The 15,313-nt window shown below is 44.8% G+C and overlaps 2 protein-coding genes across 4 annotated transcripts in view; one reads left to right on the top strand and one right to left on the bottom strand.

Moving 5' to 3' along the window:
* Positions 1-1,332: 1,332 nt before the first annotated feature.
* Positions 1,333-10,202, bottom strand: Cep19 (centrosomal protein 19). 3 transcript variants are annotated; one of them, XM_050159887.1, is made up of 5 exons: positions 9,801-10,133; positions 8,312-8,467; positions 7,361-7,437; positions 6,257-6,438; positions 1,334-3,057 (listed from the first exon to the last, which is right to left on the bottom strand). In XM_050159887.1, the coding sequence occupies exons 4-5, from the start codon at positions 6,384-6,386 to the stop codon at positions 2,699-2,701; spliced, it is 489 nt and encodes a 162-aa protein (XP_050015844.1). In that variant the 5' UTR covers positions 6,387-6,438; positions 7,361-7,437; positions 8,312-8,467; positions 9,801-10,133; the 3' UTR covers positions 1,334-2,698. The 3 variants fall into 3 exon arrangements, with proteins under 3 accessions (XP_050015845.1, XP_050015844.1, XP_050015843.1); XM_050159888.1 differs by lacking the exons at positions 7,361-7,437; positions 8,312-8,467 and adding an exon at positions 7,204-7,309 and having other exon boundaries at positions 1,333-3,057; positions 9,801-10,202; XM_050159886.1 differs by lacking the exon at positions 8,312-8,467.
* The window catches only part of Pigx (phosphatidylinositol glycan anchor biosynthesis class X), a 20,504-nt gene continuing 13,142 nt past the window's right edge, over positions 7,952-15,313 (top strand). The window contains exons 1-4 of the mRNA XM_050159834.1: positions 7,952-8,009; positions 9,836-9,960; positions 10,199-10,475; positions 12,187-12,250. Coding sequence (XP_050015791.1) covers positions 7,952-8,009; positions 9,836-9,960; positions 10,199-10,475; positions 12,187-12,250 — 524 coding nt within the window. The remainder of the gene's footprint in view (positions 8,010-9,835; positions 9,961-10,198; positions 10,476-12,186; positions 12,251-15,313) is intronic.

Here is a 15,313-nt window from a genome sequence, read left to right as displayed (position 1 = left end):
ATTTAGGATTTTCAAGAAAGGGTTTTCTCTGTGTAACTTTGGAGCCTGCCCTGTAACCTGTTCTGTAGAGCAGGCTGGTCTCAAACTCACAGAGATCTGCCTGTCTCTGCCTCCCTAGTGATGGGATTAAAGGTGTGTGTGATCACCGTCTGGCTTTGGCTAAGCGTTTATAATTAACAAGTCTCTGTGTTGTTATTAGGGAGCCAGGTGGCAGGAAAAAGCTGACTGACAAGACAAAAAAAAAAAAAAACTCTGTGTATATACACACACACACACACATATTTAAAAAAAATGTGCTGGTTGTTTTTTGTCACGTTGACAGAACCTAGAGTCACCTGGGAGGAGGGGACGTCCACTGGGAAATCGCATCCATCATATTGGCCTATGGGCCTGTCTGTGGGGCATTATTTTGATTGTGGTTAATATGGTAGTATGCAGCCCACCATGAGTGGTGTCACCCCGGGGCAAGTGGTCCAGGCTGGGCAAGCCAGGAGGAGCAAGCTGGCTAGAAGTGTTTCTGCCTTTGCGGTAGACTGTAAACTATATGATGAAATAAACCTTTTCCTCCCCAAATTGTTTTGATCAGTGTTTTATCATAGCAACAGAAAGCAAACAATGACAAAAAAAATCTAAAAACAATGGGCTAATGTTTGCCAACTACACGTTATATACCTAAAAACTATCACCTTCTATTAAAGACCTTAGATTCTATCGAGAACTCACAAACTCCCACCCCAAACCATACCATCAACAAAAAAAACTGACTAAACAGTTCTCAGGAGAGGAAATACTAATGGCTAGTAACTCACTGAGAAGTGTTCCCATCTGTGGCCCTTAGAGAACCACACACTGAACTGCTTTGTGGCCCAGTCAGAACAACTTGAGAATGAGAGGAAGGAGGAGCCCTTGTGCACGAGGGTGGGAATGCAAGCTGGAACAGCCACTGCGGAAATTTGTATGAAGGCTCAGAAAAAAATCTATAAATGGGACAACCAAATGACCCAGGTATCACACTCTCAGGGGAAGACGCAAAGGACTCTAAGTCAACAACTACAGACACACTCACACATCCACGTCTGCTGTTCCTAAGTCAACACTACAGACACACTCGCACATCCACGTCTGCTCCTAAGTCAACAACTACAGACACACTCGCACATCCACTTCTGCTTTTTTTTTTTCAACTACAGACACACTCGCACATCCACGTCTGCTGTTCCTAAGTCAACAGCTACAGACACACTCGCACATCCACGTCTGCTGCTGCTGTATTCACAACTAGGAAATGCAACCAGCCTAGATGTCCATCAAGAAATTAGTAAAGGAAATGTATACATACACACAATGTAATTTTATTTACAGGAAATGGAGACAAAAGGAAATCATCATGTTATATAAAATAAACAAGTTTAGAAAGACAAAGGCAGCATTTTCTCTCCTATACAACATCTAGGGTTTTTGTTATTGTTGTTGGAGACAGGTTTCTCTGTAGCCCTGGCTGTTCTGGAACTCACTCTAGACCAGGCTGGTCTCGAATTCACAGAAATTCACATGTCTCTTATGTGCTGGGATTAAAGGGGTGCACCACCACCACCTGGCCAAACTCTAGTTTTTTATATGGGTATGGATGTATGTCAGGATGGGTGGGGCTAGAGAGGACACTATGAAGGGGGAGGAATGAGCTTAAGGGGTGCAGAAGGTAATGGCACACACGGGACACGAAAGCAAAAGGGGGTGACTTGGGAAGAAGGGGATCAGCAAGAAGACAAGGGGACACACAGTGGGGGTGGAGCAGGAACACACGATATGAATGCAGCTGTGAAAATGCCATAACAAAGCATGTTGCTTTGTCTGCTAACTTACCTGAACCCTGACAAACAAAACACGACTGAAGGAAAGGAAAAGAAAAACTGGTAAGACTCAGGACTCACAGGCACAGCTTTACTCAGTGAATAGTAGTTTCCTTGTAGAAAACAGATGCTTTCTATTGCAGAGAATATTCTAGTAAGAGCAAACACACCTGCATATGGTGGCCTTGTTAAACAGAGATCACTGTATCTCTAAATTCCTGGGCAGGTTTCAACAGGCAGAACCTATTGCTCACTTGCGGGTAGATTTCCCACCGTGTAAACCAGCCTCTCACAGGAAGTGGTTCTGGGTACATTTCCTGAGTGTGGAGGGCCAGAACTGCCTTCGTCTGCTGCGTTGCATGCACCGGCAGCTGTGAGGCATTTGCAGGTGCTTTTGTCTACCCCAGGGTTAAATTCGCAGACATAATGAACACAGGTTAACTCCAATCTTGTTGGACTATAATTATTCACTCGTTCTCAAAATGTCTATGCTGTGTTCCCCCCCTTGCTTCATTTAGAAACATCTGTGGCCTTCGGGGGCCATGCACGGCCCCTTTCTGCTGAGGGAAGTCTTCCCTTCTTTCTACCCGCAGTAATCCAGATTCTCACCTTTTCAGCCTTCATCGGAAATCAGGCTCTAATCTCTTTCCCGAGTAATATTATTAAAATATCTTTTTACAAGTTTCTGAGTTACCTTCCCTTTGGATTGCCATCTCTAACGAGATTCCTAAGCTGTGTTTCTCATAGGCCTATGCAACACATGCAAGTATCTTGGTTTTATAGTCTGTTAGCGTTCACAGATTTTCTGGGACCGAGTTTTGTTCTTCGTGGACGCGGAGCAGGAGGTCTCAGAACTCGTCAGCTGACTCTGTGTCCCAGCTGCAGGACAGCTGCTCATCCTGCAGGAACTCAACTTCAATGTCATACACAAAACCAGGGTCATCCTTTCTCTTCTGATTTTTCTCAAAAAGTTCATCCATGATGCTCTTCCTTTTGGCCAGCTCCTTGTCATCGAGTTTGTTCAGGTCTTCCTCGGGGTCAATGGTTGTTTCCCGTTGAATTTGTTCCATCGTTTCTGCCAAGCTCTGCCCCTGCAAGTAACCTCGTAAAAAAATGAAGAGCTTCTCCAGCTGCTTCAGGGACACCTGCTCCAGGTAACTCTTGTGCCGTGGGTTATTCTTTAATTGCTCAGCAGCTCTGGTGCAGTCTGGAAAGAAAAGTGTATGGACAGACACATTCGTCACCAATACTGGAAAGACTGAGATAGACCAAAACCCTGAGACCACCAGCTCCAAGCCTAAAGGGGCCTATAGAAATCAATAATTATTCTTTAGAACTATAGTTTTATAGTAAATTGAGTTTTGTAGGGTATAATCATGCTGTCATATAGCAGCTTATTTATTTTTTTCTGAGATTAAAACATACCAATCTGGTGGAGGAAGAGGGAATAGAAGAAGGGGAAGGAGGGGAAACTTCAGTTAGAATGTAAAATGAATAAATAAACTAAAAACAAATCAAGCATTCCATTCTATAGAGAAGCTTCTTCACACAAAAACTAAACAATCTAAAACAACTCCAGGAAATCCCTAAAGCTGACCAGATTCACTAGGCCCATTCCTCCTCCAGAATAAAGACTGCTGAGGGTCACTCTCAGAGGAGCCAAGCTACACAAGAGACTGGAGACCAGCCAAACAGCCCAAACGAAGCAAAAACCAGTGGAGCTGCCTAGAAGAGGCTCAGACCAGTGGAATCAACTAAAAAGGATGCTCTCCCACCTGCTGAGATGCCTGCAGGCTGTGCACTCCAGGTTCCCAGTTTTGTGAGCTGTCGCCCACGCTGGGGTAGATGTCAGTGATGCAGCTGTCTGTGAGTCATTTCTGCTCCCGGAAGTAAGGATCTACTATCATCATATTCCTATAAACCCCACTAAAGCTCATTGGTTCACCAAGCTGAACTTCATGCTACCTGTCATGGCCTCCCTATCTAAGATAAACACGTAAATATGTAGTGTCTCCCTAGGAAATGTTTGTCACATGATGAGCACATGCCTGCACTCCTCGCATTTGGAAGAACTGGGGAGAAAGAATGTTTGAAGCTAGCCTGGGCTACTTACTAGATCCTGCCTTATAAATGAAACCATAACTGCATGGTATGATGGTGCATGTTCATAATTGCTTCTTATCCCCGCATCAGGGAGGTGACATAGAGAGCTCCTGTGTCATAAAATACCCAAAGGAGCCGGCTGATGGTGTCAATTCTTTTAATTCCACACCTTTAATTTCAGTGTGACTGTTTGCCTGTATGTATGTATGCATACCATGTGTGTGCAGTTCCAGGAGAGACCACAAGAGGGCATCAGATCACCTGGAATTAGAGTTAGAAGATGGCTGTGAGCCACCAGGTGGGTGCTGGGAACTGGACCCAGCTATAATAGTAGCAAGTGCTTTTAATTGCTAAACCATCTCTCTAGCCCCCAAATGAAATATTTTAAATAAATAAACAAACAAGCAAACAAACCTAGTTTTGGTGTAGAGAAAAAGACAAATGGGTTTCTTTCTTTCTTTCTTTCTTTCTTTCTTTCTTTCTTTCTTTCTTTCTTTCTTTCTTTCTTTCCTTAACCAAAAATTACTTTGTGGGATGTTAAAAACTGTCAACTGAAGAAATTGTCTAAGGATGAAAAATGCTATAATTTTTACTTATTTTAGAGACTGAGTCTCACTATGTAGCCTTTGTAGGCCTAGAGGTCACTATGTAGACCAGGGTTGGCCCCCAACTCTCAGAGATCCTCTGCCTCCTGGTGGCTAGGATTAAAGGCATACATAGCTGGTGAAAAAAAAAACATAGTTTTTAAAAGGCAGCCATGTGACACTAATAAAATGCTGTCTACAAATAAAAAACATTTGGGGAGAGATAGAAGGAAATTTAGTATTATTAAACAGTAGTATATCATTTAACTCATGTAACCATTCTAAAATGTTAAATCATCAATTGACTGTTAAAAAGTACACATTAGGAAAATCTTAGTCAGGGCTTCTATTGCTGTGATAAAACACCATGACCAAAAGCAAGTTGCAGTTGGAGGGTTATTACACTTCTATGTCATTTAGTACATGACTGAAGAAAGTCAGGACAGGAACTCAAACAGGGCAGGAAACTGGGGGCAGGAGCTGGTGCAGAGGCCAGGGAGGAGTGCTGCTTACTGGCTTGATTCCCTCTGGTTTGCTCAGCCTGCTTTCTTATTCCACCATGACCGCTGGCACCACCCACAGTGAGCTGGGCCCTCCCACATCAATCATCAATCAAGAAAATGCACCGAAGGTTTGTCTACAGACCTAGCTGTTGGGGGCATTGTTTCAATTGACACTCCCTCTTCCTAAATGACTCTAACCTGTGTCAAGCTGACATAAAATACCAGTACAAAAGCTGAAGTTTATGAATGACAATCTAGTCCCTGATAATCATGATTTAAACCTAAGTTTAACTCTGAAGAACCTCTCATTCCATTGAAACTAAAACCTCCCCCTCTCTGTCTCTCTCTGCCTCCTCACTCCCTCGGTTCTCCCTCTCAGTGGGGACTGCATCCAGGACTCCCTACATGTTAGGTAAGTGCTCTACCACTGACCTACATTCCCTTCCCAACCCATCGAGTTTTGTTTCAAATTTTGGTTATCTCAAGCTATCCAGGCTTGAATTTGCAATTTTCCTGCCTCGGCCTCCTAAAGTACTTGGATTATGGGTATATGCCACCAGACCTGATTATGTCAGGCTATTTTTATTAAGACAGGAGTTTTGAAATAAGAGCGGCGGGGCTGCATCCCCAGCACCCCGGCCGACTGCTAGCTCATGCCCGAAATAACAACACACAAACTGTATTCATTTAAACACTGCTTGGCCCATGAACTCTAGCCCTTACAGTCTAATTCTCGCACCTGGACTAGCCCATTTCTAATGATGTGTGTAAGCACCCCAAGGTGCGCTTACCGGGAAGATTCTAGCCTATGTCCATCCTGGGTCAGAGCTGCCTGGGAGAGCAGAGCTTGGCATCTCTGCTCCAAAGAGCAGAGCTGTCGGGTCTCTCCAGGAGCAGGGCAGAGTCTGACCTCACTTCCTCTTCTTCCCAGAATTCTATTCTGTTTACTCCTCCCACCTATGCTTTAACCTATCAGGGCCAGCCAAGCAGTTTCTTTATTGCTCAATGACCTTCATCACAGGAGGCAAGAGCTGGAGAGCTTGTCCAAGGTTAGGTGTGCCTGCTGTTCTTGCAGGGTTCCCAAGTTTAGCAACTCACAGGCTCGTAACTCTAGTTTCCTTCCAGGCTCCATAGACACCCACATGCATGGCGAACACTCACAGAGACACTTATACATAAGTTAAACAAGATAAGAGGCGGGATAAACTAGGAGTACCTGAGAACTTCGAGAAGTTTCGGACTGGCATAATGCGCTGGCGGCTCTTTCCCTCGGTCTCATTGTCGTAAATTAAGACGATAGCCGGGGGCTGGAATCTAATTCCACATTTCTTGGCAACACATTTCATGTTGACATACAATTCAGTGTGAACTGGAGGAACTCTGAGAAAGACGGGATAGCTGTGGAACAAGTTTCAGAAAAAGAAAACCCAAATTGAGGTCGATATTGCATAAATCTGCTTTCTCCTTCTCCTCAGCGGATCTGACTGAAGTCTCAGCCCTGGAACTACACACTCAGCTAACAAAGTTCAAGACTTTGAGGGCCACCTTGAAAGTTCAGCTGGCCAAGGCTAGCCTCGTTTGTTGGATCTCTGCTTGTTTGGGATGCAGGTCCTTCCCACATGAGCTAGGTAATGCTCTTCGGTCTGGCCCCTTAGTGTACAGCATTCTACCAGAGGTTACACAGGAACCTCAAGCAAGCCCAACAGGTGACCGACTAGCCTACAGAAGCATTTTGATTTTTCATTTAAAGGATGCCTGAATCACCCTCTATCAATATTATTATGGTCTTTAAACTTTTTCTGTTTTTGAGTCAGATTCTCATATAGCCCAGACTGGCTTTGAACTTGTGATACTCCTGTCTCTATTCCCCCAGTGTTAGAATTACAGGCATGTGCCTTCAGGCTTGGTCTATGGGGTGCTGCAAATGGAACCCAGGGTTTCGTGCATACCAGACAAGCACTCTGCCAGCTACGCTACCTCCCCAGCATGTTTTTTTTTATTTTTATTTTTTATTTTATTTTATTTTATTTTTTTACGTTTTCTTTTAAATAAACATTTTATACGGAGATGTTCACTAGACCAGATCTACCCCACCCTGTACTTTATGAACTCTTTTATTCATCAAGAGGTTATTTTAAGCAGTCGGGAGATGGTGGTGCACACCTTTAATCCCAGCACTCGGGTAGCAGAGGCAGGCAGATCTCTGTGAGTTCAAGCCCAGCTTGGTCTGCAGAGCGAGTTCCAGGACAGCTAGGTAGAGAAACCCTGTCTTGAAAAAACAACAACAACAAAAAAGGTTATTTTAAAAACCATTACTTACCATCTATGGTCCCTGTTAGTCTCCTTGTTCTAGGGAGGCAAGAGTGTGTCCATTTTCATTTAGCTCTTAGCACATATCTGCAACACAAGAAGGGTAATACTTATTTAATGCTATGCATTCATATAAACAAAGGTTTCTATATATTATCCTGGGGCAGGAGCTGAGCGCTGTTACACATTGTGAAATAATATTAAGCACTGTTAACTGTTACTCAGATTGTTAGCTCTGTGTGGCTTCTTTCTGTGAATGATTCAGACCATGTAGGGCAGTGGCTTCACAGGTCCTTCTCTTACACCGAGGGCCTGGAGCGGGGACCTGTCAGCAGCCCCTTCACTGGGCAGACCCAGCTTTCTTTCTTTCCTTCCTTCCTTCCTTCCTTCCTTCCTTCCTTCCTTCCTTCCTTCCTTCCTTCCTTCCTTCCTTCCTTCCTTCCTTCCTTCCTTCCTTCCTGTTTCTCTGAGGATGCCAGAGAACCACAGCCAAAGTGAGTTCTCCAGCAGGCAGGCACAGGCCTTGGAAGGCACACGCTGGGCACAGCCTCACTGAGCATTAGTAACCCTAGGTTCACAGTGCCAGTGTGCAGTGATCCCGATGGCTCAGCAGCCGCTCTGGGATGCAGATCACGACATCCACTTGCATGAAGGACTGTGTAAACATCCTCGGTGCAAGCATCCTTGCCTAGCACCCATCTGGCCGCTCACTTCTGGAGTCACCTGCGATACACCCTCTTCGTTCTGCTCCAAGTGCTCCATGTTACAACATTAGGCTCATTCAAAGGCTTTGCAAACGGGCCTCGGTCTTTTCTTTCCCGCTTTTGATCTTTAGAACTAGCAGACCAGACTGAGCTCTCAACCCCAAGAAGACATGGTAAAACTGGCACACTGGGAGCAGCCTCCATCCTGGTAGCAGCAGTCACAGCCCCACGAAGGTAACTGAAGGTTCCAAGAGTACCTGTGGTGGTCTGAATAAAAATGGCCCCTATCGGGAGTGGCACTCTTAGGAAGTGTGGCCTTGCTGGAGGAGTTGTGGTCTTGCTGGAGGAGGTGTGGCCTTGTTGGAGGAGGTGTGGCCTTGCTGGAGGAGGTGTCACAGATCTCTTCCTCCTATCTGAGGATCAAGATGTAGGACTCTCAGCTCCTTCTTCAGAACCACATCTGCCTGCACACCACCATGTCTTATCGTGACGATAACTGTAAGCCTAATTAAATGTTTTCTTTATAAGAGTTGCTGTGGTCAGCCGGGCGGTGGTGGCGCACGCCTTTAATCCCAGCACTCAGGATTAAAGCACAGAGGCAGGCGGATCTCTGTGAGTTCGAGGCCAGCCTGGTCTACAAGAGCTAGTTCCAGCACAGGAACAAAAAGCTACAGAGAAACCCTGTCTCGAAAATCCAATAAAATAAAATAAAATAAAATAAAAAGAGTTGCTGTGGTCATGGTGTTTCTTCACAGCAATAGAAACCCTAAGAAAGCAACTGAAGCAGAAATAGTAGTTATGAGGCCTAGGTGCCGAAGAGTTTCAGGGGGGCTTCCAGGCCTGGAGGGCTTAGGGCTCTTGTACCCTGGTCCAACAGCAGTAAGATCAGCCATTGCAGGAATGGAGCCGCTCAAGGCCCAGGAGCTGTAACTTAGTTCTGCTGGAGAACAATTACAGGCACATTATTTAAGAAGTTGACAGTATTTGTACTGGTTCATTACAGAAAAATAGGGACAAAAGAAAGAAAGTAAACATGAAATATTCACCTAACTTCCATCTTTATGTTTTATGCTTGCCAAGTAGACTTGTCATACAGGACCTAGTCTTACCTCTGCTGTTAGAGGTGAGAATTTGTATTCCTCTGAGAGTAGGCATAATAAAAAGCTGCTTTTCAGACTGCTGTGCCCTGCCTTTGATCTGAGCCAGTGGCTAGGCACTACTCCCAGGTCACCTCATTAAAGTATGATGTTAGTGTACTTCCTAAAACGACTACTAAACACATTATAACAGATGACCACACTTGTCAATACAACTGACGATAATGTAGGGCGTTCGCTATAGAGTTTTCCTTTTTGAATTTATTTTTAGGGACAGGATTTCTCTGTCTAGCCCTAGCTGTCCTGGAAACTAGCTCTTGTAGACCAGGCTGGCCTTAATTCACAGAAACCCGCCTGCCTCTGCCTCCCAGGAGCTGGGACTAACCTGGCTGTCCCTATTTCTTAACTGCAGGCTTGTAGTGTTATATTACACCCGTTCCCACCCCGAGATCTCATGCCTGGTCAGCACTAGCACTCTCCAAAACCGCTAATGCGTCCCAGAATTGGGAGGAGTGACAGCTTGTTTCCCTAACTGTCCTTGGCCGCATGTGTACTTTTCTTCCCAGGATCAACGACTGCCCCTCACAGCACCTAAGAGGGTACGGATTTCCTCCTGATGTCCTCACTAGTGCAAGGCGACCCTTCTTACCCTTGAAGAAGTACAGGAAGTGCACATCTGAACAGCAGTGAGAGGGTCGTTTCCATCCAACCGCATTGCACAGAGGACTCATTATATCGACTTTGAGGTGGAGCGGAACTTGGCGCTGCAGGAAGAAGCGACAGCCATACCCTACGTGGGTAACCATGGGGTGAGCTCAGAGGCAGGAGGCCTAGCCCACACTGACCCGGCTGTGGACAGGAAGCCGGCCAGAGCTCTGCAAGTGTGATCCAGAGACCGTACTTGGTCTAGAGGCCGGTCGGGCGCCCCCTTAGGATGGTTTCCAAGGCAACAGCGCGGGCACGAAGACAGCGCTTGCGCAGCTTCTCGCCCCGCCCCGGCTGGGACGGCAAGGGGCGGAGTCAAATGCGGTCCTCTCGGGAACTTAGAGTTACAGGGGTAGAGTTCCAGGGATTCTGAGCAGCCCCGTGGGAGCGCTCGGTGGGTTCAAGGACGTTTGCGCACGGAGCGCTCCGTCCCAGTCACCGGGGCCGGTGGGAGTACAGCCTGCCTCCGCGACCGCAGCTCTTCCCGCGCGCCCCTCTCGGGCGTCGGCTCTCCGCTCCGGCGTCCTGGCTGCCGACGCTGTGGCCTGGCTGCTCCTCTGGGCGGCTGGGCTGGTCGGCAGGCTCGCCGCTGACATCAGCGACGCCCCCTTCAGCTCGGGTAAGGGCCCGGGGCGTGGGCGCGGGTGGGGAGCACCCGCGGTGTTACGGGTACCAGGGCCGGGAGGAGGTTAGCAACAAAGGCCGCGTGCGCCCCTGCCCTCCCCGTGATCTTTGCGCGGTGTTCCATCCTGGACATCGGAGCCGGGCTTTGTCCTTCCGAGGCGGACTGACCACACTGTAGCAAAAGTACTAAACAAGTCCAGCCACGAAGCGTGTTGGGATGCTTTGGTACCCCCGAAGCTGCTTTCTGCAGGCTGAGAGGCCAGGGAACCCTTCGAGTCCCGGGAAGTGTGAGAATGAATGCCCAAACTGTATGTAAAGGAGAAGGGGTGAGGTAGTGTGATGCGTGACAGACTTCTCTGGAGATACAACACACACACACACACACACACGAGAGAGAGAGAGAGAGAGAGAGAGAGAGAGAGAGAGAGAGAGAGAGAGAGAGAGAGAGAGAGAGAGAGAGCACATTCATCCAGAAAGGTAACCTTTGTACCAGTATCCAATTTGATGGACCAATGAATTTTTTATTGGCGTTACCAGTGGAAATGTGGGCGAGGAGTTACAAGGAGCAGGGATAACGCAAAAGAAGCTGCTTCACTAGAAAGCCCACCCCAACATGGGTGACGCCCCCACCCCGAAACTGCAACCCTGGAGCTCGCTAAGCAGCTTGTAGGCAGCTCCACAGCCCCAGCGTCTGGTTTTCCCCCTATCTCTTTCTGCGGTTTGTCCCCAGCAACTCTTGACTCCCTTTCATAGGGTTGGTAGGGACCCTCAAGAATCTTCCAAGTCAGCCGGGCGATGGTAGCGCACGCCTTTAATCCCAGCACTCGGGAGGCAGAGGCAGGCGGATCTCTGAGAGTTCGAGACCAGCCTGGTCTACAGAGCTAGTTCCAGGACAGGCTCCAAAGCCACAGAGAAACCCTGTCTCGAAAAACAAAAAACAAACAAACAAACAAAAAAAGAATCTTCCAAGTCTTACTCTCCTGGCTTCACGTGCTTTCTTCAAGTTCCTGTGGAACAGGTTTATTGCAGTGATTCACACTCCCTTACTGTCCTTCCCACACATTTCTTCTCAAAGTTTTATAGCAAGGGATCTGACAACTGAATATTTAATGTCTTTTTTCCTTTTTGCTTTTTGTTATTTTTTTATTTTTGACACAGGGTCTCACCAGTCTTGAATTTTTACCCATTGAGTAATAGTTTTAATATCCAAAATATGCATGGAATCAGTTTATGAAGACTTCTGTTTACCCCGCGTTTGTAAATGAACTCTTTGAATCTTCAGGGGCCTCTCCTTTTCTTGCCTTTTTTTTCCCCCCTTTAACTCTCCGAACATCTTCACAAAGAATGAGTGTCCAATCTTCCAAGATGTGTAGGCATGGACCAGGGAATACAGAGGGTGCTGTTATGTCTCTGATGAGGTTTGGTGAGCTAGGAGGATGGACAACCTCAGAGAAGAACTCTCACTCAAAGACACAGCTGTTAAGTGGTGGACTAGGATCTGAAACCAGACATTCTCAACCTCCATGATAGGTTTATATGTAATAGATTTATGTGGAGCTCAAACTGCTTACATTTAAAATTTTTATCTTTCCGTTAGATGATTAGATTTTTCTAACAAGTGAAGCTTTTTCTAGTAGTTATTTTCTAATTATTTAATAGTTCTTTTAATATGCTTATTTTCATTTTTAATGTCTTGATCTTTATAGGTATAAGGGCCACTTGTTCTGAAATCATTTTGAGGCAAGAATTCTTGAAAGATGGTTTCCACAGGTAAGTTGCCCACTGATTTCTAGTTATATTCAAATACTGGCTCATAATTTACAGCAAGAAATTGATAGTTGAAATATGGATAAACTGAAAAATTGTTTTCATTTTTGTTTGTTTTGAGACAAGATCTCATAAAGTCCAGGCTGGTCTCCACTTTGCTAAGTAGTTTGGGATAACCTCAAACTTCTAATCCTCCTGCTCATTCAAGTACTGGGATTACAGGTTTGTGCCACCAAACCTGACTTGTTATTATTATTATTGTTATTATTTTCTTTCTTTTTCTTCTTTTTGTTTTTGTTTTTGCTTTTTTGAGACAGGGTTTCACTGTGTACCCTGGCTGTCCAGGAACTCACTCTGTAGACCAGGCTGACCTCAAAACTCAGAGATCCGCCTGCCTCTGCCTTCCAAGTGCTGGGCTTAAAGGCGTGCGCCACTACCGCCTATCTTTTTCTTTCTTGAGACAAAGTATTGCTGTATAGCCCATGTTGGCTTGGAGCTTAAAATAATCCTTCTGACTCAGCATTCCAACTTGCTGGGATTATAGGTGTATACCATGATTCCTGACTGACTTTGTTTTTATTTTTATTATCAATTATCTTTTCTTTAAAAAAAAAGTCATTTCTCAGCATTCTGTTTATGATCAAGTGTACTTTGCATGTTATTTTCTTTTTGTAGAATTTTGTTCCCGATAGCTAATTCCAGACTTTCTCTTCTGGCTTATTCTTGTCTTTGTTGTTCTCTATATTGTATGAACTTTTGTTTTGATATCTTTGTCTCTAGTGACTGACTGTACAGTAACATGCCTTGGTGTGGTTTTGTCTGTGTTTTCCCTGCCTGAGGGTTGCTAAGTTTCTTGGGCTTAAGGAATCATAATTCTCATGAAATCTGAACAGTTTGGGGCCATATGTCTCTGTTCCCTGCCCTGTCTTTCCCGGGCACCATTGAAACGGTTCCTAGATTGTGTGCTTTATTTTGAGTTCACTGCTTCAGTTCCTTCTTCCCTGCCAGTCTTTTGTTTGTTTTTCTCCTTTTTATGCTCCAGTTGTTTTCTGTGGCTTCCTCCAAACCATCTTTTATTAGTCAATGTTTAATTGCTTCTAATCATACATTTAGAAATTTTATTTTATGTAATTTGAATTTACATAAATCAAGTCTTTAAAAATTAAAAACAAAGTTGGGCTGTTAAATGGCTTAGTGGGTAAAGGTGCGTGCCACCAAGCCTGATGACCTGAGTTTGGGTCCTAGGACTGATGTGGAGGAGATAACTGGCTCCCACAAGTTGTCCTCTGACCTTTTCATGTGAACCATGGCAAGTGCATGCCCACACATGTGTACACACAGAAAAAAATAATTTTTAAAAATGCTTCCCTTTAAGCCGGGCGGTGGTGGCGCACGCCTTTAATCCCAGCACTCGGGAGGCAGAGGCAGGCGGATCTCTGTGAGTTCGAGGCCAGCTTGGTCTACAAGAGTTAGTTCCAGGACAGGAACCAAAAAGCTAAGGAGAAACCCTGTCTCGAAAAATCAAAAAAAAAAAAAATGCTTCTCTTTTCCTTATAATATTCTTGTTTATCTTTAAATCCTTTCACATATTAGGTTATTTATAAGACTTGTTATTAAAATTTAAAATTTTTGTTAAATTTATTCATTTTAATTTATGATATTTTGCCTGCATGTATATTTGTGTGTGTGTACCACATGCATGCTTGGTGCCCAAGGAGGTCAGAAGATGGCATTGGATCCCCTGGAACTGAAGTTACGGACGGTTGTGAACCACCTTGTAGGTGCTGGGAATTAGACCTGTGTCCTCTGCAGGAGCAACCAGTGCTGTTAATCCCTGAACCATCTCTCCTGTCCCATATAAAGACTTTTAATGTCCACCTGCTATTCCATTTCTTTTTTAACAGCATAAAGAAAAGATATTTGTTTAAACCCCTTATTCTGGAGGTGTGAGGTTCAACTATGTCTTAAGTTAGGGTTTCTGGTGCTGTGATCAAACACTTGAATCAAAAGCACCATGGGGAGGAAAAGGTTTGATTCGATCTTACAACTCTCAGGTTCCACTCCATCACTGAGGAGCTGAAGCAGAGCCCATAGAGGAATGCTGCTTACTGACTTGCTCCACATGGCTTGCTCAGTGTGCTATCTTGTCCAGCTGCCCAAGGGTGGCACCACCCACAGTGGGCTGGGCCCTTCCACATCAAACCTCAGTTAAAGCCATCTGATGTAGGCATTGTCTCAACTGAAGTTTCCTCCTCCCATAGACCCTAACTTATGTTGACAAAAACTAAACAAAAACCCTAACCAGCCCCAGAGGCCGTACCTGGTAGTGGTTTTCTTGCTGATCAAATCAAAGGGTAGCTCAGTGCATCAATTACATGACAAGACAGAAAGCAGCTTTGGTAGTTGTAGACTTTGTTTTTCTTCCTTTAAAGACTGTTGGTCTCTTCTCCTGTTAGTAAAGGTTTTAATTTACCATCCTGATCCTATAAGCTTTTTGTTTAGTTATAAAGTTACAGTGTTCTTTGCTTCAGGGCTAATCTGTCTAAGACTTTATCATGTTGGGTTCTGCTGTGAGTGTTTCTGTTTTACGTTTTGATGTTAGAACTCGAATGCTTTCTGATCTTTCATGAAAGTTTGGAATGTTTTACTTTTCAGCTCCTTAGTCACTTTTGTTTCCTGTTCTTCTTGACTTCTTAATTACACTTACCTTAGCATTCAGCAAAAGCAAGGAATTTCTAGTTGGATTTTTAAAAAAAACTTTATTGGTTTTTTGAGACAGGGTTTCTCTGTGTAACAGCTCTGACTGTTCTGGAACTTGCTCTGTAGACCAGGCTGGCCTCGAACTCATGAGCTCTGCCCACCTCTGCTTCCCAAGTGCTGGGATTAAAGGCGTGCACCACCACTGCCCAGCATTTTTTTTAACTTTAAAAAAATTATTCATTTATCCTCTCATATCATATATCCCAACGGAAGTCCCCCTCCCCCCTTTATTTATTTTTTATATTTATTTATTTATTTATTATGTATACAATATTTTGTCTGTGTATATGTTTACAGGCCAGAAGA

This window comes from Alexandromys fortis, unplaced genomic scaffold (assembly GCF_014885135.2).
Source record: "Alexandromys fortis isolate MF-2015 unplaced genomic scaffold, M_Fortis_MF-2015_v1.1 scaffold_119, whole genome shotgun sequence".
NCBI classification, from domain to species: Eukaryota; Metazoa; Chordata; class Mammalia; order Rodentia; family Cricetidae; genus Alexandromys; species Alexandromys fortis.
Note: the sequence above shows the minus strand (reverse complement) of the source record. Positions and strands in the feature narration are given on the sequence as shown.

Bases quoted from the DNA above. Each gene is read 5' to 3' on its own strand.
- Cep19 (XM_050159888.1), bottom strand. From the start codon at position 6,386: ATGAAATGTGTTGCCAAGAAATGTGGAATTAGATTCCAGCCCCCGGCT. The intron at 3,058-6,256 runs GTACTCCTAGTT...TTTTCTTTCCAG, and splicing joins AAACTTCTCGAAGTTCTCAG to ACTGCACCAGAGCTGCTGAG.